We start from the raw sequence: 6820 nt of genomic DNA, 5'->3' as shown, positions 1-6820 counted from the left end.
TATATGTTTGCCACAGTCCTTTCTGGTAGCTGGACAAAATGAGCATCTAGCTAATTTTTCTTCAGCAAATGCAGAGTACCATTATTTTACTTTAGCTGGAAAAACTAAATTATTGAGGTTCTGACCTGAGCTGAATTACTTTGTGTAGGAGAAAGATGGCATCATATTGGATGAAGTCAACATCAACCACCATTCTCTCCATGCAGACGCACTTAATTATGCAGAGCAGCACATTGTAATCATTACATAATTCCAAAAACTACTCTAGGAGAGGGCAGTGCTTGCATTGTCTGGTTCCTCTTTTAAAGAGGAAAGCAGACATGTCATTGCTATAAATAATGCTTTCTGCAAGATGAATGCACAAGGATGTGACAATCACCACAGTGGTAACACAAAATGACATGGCAACCTTCCATGTTCTGTCAATTGAGCCATTAGGAGAACTTTCTGAATTAACTCTCGCTTTGTTTTTCAGCTGTTGAGATGTTTAAATACTCTGAAATGAGAACTTTCCATCCTTTCATCTCCTTCAGGATTTCTTGGTACAAGTCGTTGCTAGACAGCTCCTCCACCTTCCTTGTGGTTTGTGCTGCAATACAATGACAGCATCCCATTAAAACTCAGTGTAAAAGACTTCTAGTTATTATAGAAAATGTTTGCAAAACCTGGTTTTAGAGAGTAGAATCCTATAAATATATAATTGCTATAAATATTGGCTGAAAAAAAATCCAATTACAAGTTCTACTTTAAATCATTTACTGTATGAAGTACAAGAAAATGATGTACTGAAAAAAATTGTATTGTGGAATATTGCCCATCTGGAGTCCTTCATTTTGCTTTTACTAAAGATATTCTATTAATTTTGATAACTAAAGCTGTAGAAAGCAGTAGCTGAGTACTGAGTGATCAGGAGAGCAATTCTTCTCTTACCCATTAAATAAATTGCGTAGGAAGACAGGACAAGACTTGCTGCCAGCGCCACTGCGAGGATTATGAGAAATATGCACAAGCATCTGGAACAACTGCACCACGTTTCATGGCTTTTTCCTTCTTCCAAGCGAGAATGTCCATCAGCTTTAATGAATTGAAAGATGGTTGACAAGTGTCCTGTTAATGTACTGTAGGGACAAAATGTGTGCTTACAAAAGCTGTGAATTATTACTGGACTACATTATTCAAAATTACAATTCAAGCCCTGTGTTTTTCTTCATGTATGTTAAGCTGCCCCATTATATTTCATTTATTTCATTTACATTTAATCTGAACTGCCAAGCCATCACAGTTGTATATGTTGTGACATCCCCCAACTTTTCATCAAGAGAGAGAGCTGGTCCCAGTTGAAGGAGTGGCACAACTTAAATTGACATCACCAAGACCCTGCAAGAGTCTGGGAAACCCAAGAAGTTCAGCAATTCCTAACCCAGCATTGCTCTACAAATTGTGCACTAACACTTTGTGCAGAATTAAGCTCTGAATATATTGAAGGAGAGAAGAAAAAAGCTGTACACTAGTGGAAAGCAAAAATACTTTTAATATAATGGATCTTTGCATAACATTTCTAACTTCAGAAGCAGGATACAAACTAATAAAATAAAAGTGTTGGAACTGAAGTAAGGCTATTAACATTTCATCTGAAACAGAAGATTGTTGGTTTTTTTTAAATTGTGCAATTTTCAAACTGAATACAAGGATTATCTAATCATCATCAGAAAGCAGCTCATTCCCAATCCGAGGGTTAGTGATTTGTTTGTTTTTTTCAGTAAAATTTCAAACAGATAGATTTTTGTCTGTTGAAATATCCCACTTCATGGATAGACAACAGAACAGCACAAGCCTGATCATTTTACCTTATGCAAAAGGAAATATGCAAATAAGCTACCAATGTAGCTCCAGTCAGAAAAATTTGGAGTGTGAAGACTCTTCTCCCATGTTATATCACTTCCTACACACTAGAATGGCAAGAACTCTCCTTCCGTACTGTCCTAATAACAAATGTGACAGACCTTTCATGAATAACATTGTCCATTCAAATCAATTACATTGTGAAGCTTTTTCTTCTGCAAGGCTTTCATTTTGGGGATAACACAAACTCTTTTGATCACCAGTGCGTAAAGTCATTTTTAGCTCCTGCCTTGTTCTCTTTGATCAAAGATGAAAATCTATAGCCACAAGCTTTCTCCTTATAAACCAGTATAAGCATTCCATGCACTGGATACTTAAAACTATTTCTCCCAGGATACAGGAAATAGATAACTGTGCTGTTACAGTACAACACAGCAGAAAATGTAGTTCTCAGAGTTAAAACAACCCTTCACAATACCTTCATATACAGTATACTGTTGTTAACTGAACACACATACTGTACATGTATGAGACATATTTTGTTATGTTTTAGAAAAAATATGGGCACTAAGCAGAATAAACTATTAAACCTTTCTGTCATGTGGTAATGCTCAAGTAATCTCTTCCCCAAAAGTGTTTTTTTCTGTACTATTTAACATTTTATAAGATTACAATAGCTGAATACATATACAATATACAATACAAAGTATTTTCTTTACAAACCTCAATGCGTAACTACTTAAAATTAAATAGTGATTTTGTTTGCAAGAAAAAAATACAATTTACACTTCCGTAATATTACCCATAACTATTTCTATAAATTGAAAACTTAAATAAATATATTAATCCATTTGACATTTTCTTTCCAAGCTGTGCTCTACTCACCTGCTTTGGGCCTTTCTTGGGTATCATTCTGGTTTCCCTTTGTGTCCTGTGTAGCATTATCCTGGGGGCTAAAGGGCAGCTCTGCTAAAATTTGAAAGAGTGGCATCAGAAAAAAAAATTTATAATATAAACTAATATTTTAACAATTCAGACTTTAGAAAAGGATTCAGTTGGGTCTTATCAGAGCTGGTTTTTGTCTGTGAGCACAGGCACAATTTCTGCAGGAAAAGATCAGTGGAAAGACCTCCCTTTGCTCTGCACATCAAAATAACAATTCACCAGTTGTCACACTGTCAACTGGGTAATGACCAGAATAGCCTGTTGTCCAAAGCCTGATATGCTACCAGAACCCAAAGACCTTTGAAGTTGTCACAGATGCAGCACTTCTAACTCTATCTAATTATACCACAGTCGATGTGACACAGAAAAAGACATCTGCTCTCACAAAGATCACCGTTTGAACACTGGAAGTTGATAATTGAAAAGACAGGACAAGTGATTGACACAAACATAAATTTTGTTTTACTTCTGTCTTGACAGTGTGGCTCCATTTTTAGAACATACAATGCAACGGGTACTCAGGCCAAGTAACATGTGGCTGTTCCCTAACACAGACTTTCATTCCCTCAAAAAGCCTATACTGCACTATAGAAAAATATTACAGGCCCACCCAATTGCCCATATTAAGACTCTACTAATTGGTCTAGGGTTACTGCCTGTTGGAAATGTTACTGCTGAGTCAACATCCATTGGCAAGTGCACCACCCAGGGAAAAGATCAGATGATTTTCCATGTCCATGTCAGAGCTGGCTCTGCAATAGATAAACATTCTCCAACTCCATACTAGACAGTTCTGTGATATTGTTTTATTCTTTCATGAGCAATACCCTATTTGCAAGAAATAAAATTGGATTATTTTTTTTTTTTAAAACTTCAAGCGTTTACTACAAGTTATCTTTCTCCCAGATAAAGAAGATGCTTATTTCTGGTAACAGGGCACACAACAGCCAGAACCTGTCCCAGAAGTATAGGAGTGTGCCTCATGCACCACCGGTCCATCACAGGGCACACACACAGGACCAATTCAGAAGCATCAATTAATCACCAGGGTGTCTTTGGAAAGTGGGAGTGTGAGAGGGCAGTGACTACAGAGAAGATGGAGACCCTTGTCTGAACCATATTACCCAGAATGCTGTGGGGAATGAGATGCTAACCACAGTCACCTGTCCAACTGACGCAAAACATTTGGTAGGGAGACATTTTAAAAAGCAAAAATTTAAAGTCTCAAGGGCTTCAAATTTTTTATCACCATGTGCTGACTGAAGTCTGAAGTTATGCAAGCTGTGCCAGAGAGCAAAAAAAGGACACTAACAACTGAGTAAGCGAGCAGCTGTGGAACTAAGTTAATGAAAGTGTTTATGACGAGTCTGAGGGAGAGACTTAGTTTTGTGAAATGTCTCAAGGAGAGACTGGAGTTAAGAGTTCCTTGTTTTGAGGCCAGTAAATGGACAATATTGATTGAAGGACTTGGATAAGTCTAGTTAGCAGTTAAACAAGGAACGTAGGCTTTTGTTTTGTTTGGGTTTAGTTTCCTGTGCACTGTACTAAAAGAGCACTTTTTTTTACCTTACGGCTGTCTTGTGTCTGTTTCACCCTGATCTGTCTATCAATGCTCCTATTTTATGACACTCTACACCAGGATGTCACACAGAACACCTACACAACCCTGAGAAAATGCAAAAACATCAAAACAATACACCGTAAACAATAAAACTAATTTTTATACATAGACAGTATAATTTGCTCAAAAAGATTTTACAGGACATTATTGGGAGGAACCAGTAATGGAATAATAGGAACAGTTACTGCACTATAAAAATTTTCATCATATTTACTGGTATTTTTGGGGTGCATTGCAGTAGAATATTCAAACTTCAGTCCAATAATCTGCATGAGGCACAAACATCTTAGTCAGACCTGATGGGATTGTGCAGCAATTTGAAAGTCTCAAAAGCTACTGCTCTGACAATGGGGATTGAGACATGTAAAAGTGGGTTATGGACAGTGTTATGACCATACATACTAAATGTACTGTATGGTCATACATATAGTACACTATGAATAGAATACTGTATGTACTCAATTTAGAATTGTTCAATGCAATTCCTGAGTAGATTTCTTTCTCCTCTCACAACACAAAACCAAAACTTAAAAAATTAAAGGTGAATCTCAACACACAAGACAGAAAGAACTTGCTCTCTTGTATAGACAGTTGATTGGAAGCCCCACTGCCTCTCCATCTCCCTAATCCCCTGCAGCAAAGTGATGTGTGATGAGATTTATTACAGTCTGCTCCTTGTGTGAGGCTCACTTGTACTCTTCTTAATGTGTGGCAGTTTTTCACCAGCTGAAGTTCAAAGCAATGCATTTGTGAGTGGGTAAGTCCATAGTCAAGTATATGAGCTGAACTGATGTTTTCAAGGGCCTCACTTACCTAACATTTCTCTAACAAAATGATCAAAAATCTTGGATAGAACCTATTAAAGACCTTGTATCCATAGCAAACTGCTCCATTTTCTTAAAAGAAGTATGGTTTTACACCTTTACACATGATCACCACACGGGTTATCTGCAGGACTTTGTGATTAGTCATGATTACATGTTTTCTAACATAAATTAAACAGCACGTACCTGTTCATTCTAGATTGAGCATTGGGATATGAACAGATTTGCCTCTAGCCTAGACTACGTAAAATGACAAATTGCAAAATATATTGAGGCACTGTATATACAGAATACAGGTGTTACTCTTATGTTAGAAGTATCAATCAATCATACAGTGATACCTACAACTGAAAAATGTACACTTAAAAGTAAAATATAAACTATACAGTTGTTTACCAACTTGTTACCAATTATTCCAGTATTCAAAAACATGTATTCACGTTTTAATCTGTATTTGAAATCTGCAGCACATTAATTTGAAAACTGAACAACATATTTTCAAATGAATCATTTGAATACTTACCAGATAAAAGCAGTTGTGGATCACTGCAAACATTCAATTTGTTTAAATTATTCAAAGAATCAGCTGCATAAAGTTTTCCTTCTTCATCAAGGATGTCAATTTCTGTCTCTAGGGCTATATCACCCATTGTACCTGAAATTAACACCAAACAAAGGAAATGTAAGAGTTGTTAATAGAATGAGTTATGACACATCTGTGATCTTAACAGGCTTGTTGTTAATCTTTACAAATAATGTTGATTCCTATGCCTAAGAAGTGTGGTATGCAACTTTAATAACTTTGTTACTGCAATCTGTATATCTTTGAGTAATGTTGGTTAAGAATGCAGTGACCACTGCCCTTTTTGTGATCATTAAAGGGAATTAAAAAGAAGCTAAGTTTGAAATTATTCTGAAATGATCACTATTGAACTATTGTGAGCATTTATTACTGTGAATCTACTATAAACAGTGATTTTTGGAAGAAGGAAATTCAAGTCTTATTAGACAGATGTAAAATGTTATCACATCTAATGACTATTACAAGAATGAAAGGTAAACCACATGCCACACTATGGCCCTGAGTGTTGCTCAAAGCCTGGACCACTTATTGTTAAGATAATTTTATTATTGTGTTTTGACACATAAGCAGCCTAGGTATTGAATAGTAATTTATCTATGCAGTCCAGAGGCTAAAAAGTATTTTTGTAAAACATAGTTTTATGGTTAAACCCATAAAGATATAAATACACACAATTATGCACACAAGGTTTAAAATCATTTGTTTCAGATGTTTCGGAATGTCTTTCAGCTTTTTAAAATGTAAAATGTAACAGTTACTTTTTAATTCTCTAAATGGCTTTAGAAAGACTTATCATACGAATGAGTTTTGATTATTTAATCCTTGGGTAAAACACAAAAACGTCTATTCTAGTAATGTTCTACACATATGTATGGATGTAGGCCCTACTTAGACAGGTCCAGTGCTCATTTCCAATACATTCAATGCATTCAGATGACGTTTACTGTAATGGTGAAAATGAACAAAATAGTTATAATATTTTGAATTCTATTTTTATTTGCTTCT

General features: G+C 35.7%; 1 protein-coding gene across 1 annotated transcript; it reads right to left on the bottom strand.

The window, feature by feature from the left end:
* Positions 1 to 436: 436 nt before the first annotated feature.
* LOC148829528 (uncharacterized) lies at positions 437 to 5882 on the bottom strand. Its single transcript, XM_088922762.1, has 4 exons — positions 5756 to 5882; positions 2728 to 2811; positions 931 to 1074; positions 437 to 589 (listed from the first exon to the last, which is right to left on the bottom strand). The coding sequence occupies exons 1-4, from the start codon at positions 5880 to 5882 to the stop codon at positions 453 to 455; spliced, it is 492 nt and encodes a 163-aa protein (XP_088778888.1). The 3' UTR covers positions 437 to 452.
* Positions 5883 to 6820: the final 938 nt, after the last annotated feature.

Source organism: Atractosteus spatula, chromosome 8, assembly GCF_055471065.1.
Source record: "Atractosteus spatula isolate fAtrSpa1 chromosome 8, fAtrSpa1.hap1, whole genome shotgun sequence".
NCBI classification, from domain to species: domain Eukaryota; kingdom Metazoa; phylum Chordata; class Actinopteri; order Semionotiformes; family Lepisosteidae; genus Atractosteus; species Atractosteus spatula.
Note: the sequence above shows the minus strand (reverse complement) of the source record. Positions and strands in the feature narration are given on the sequence as shown.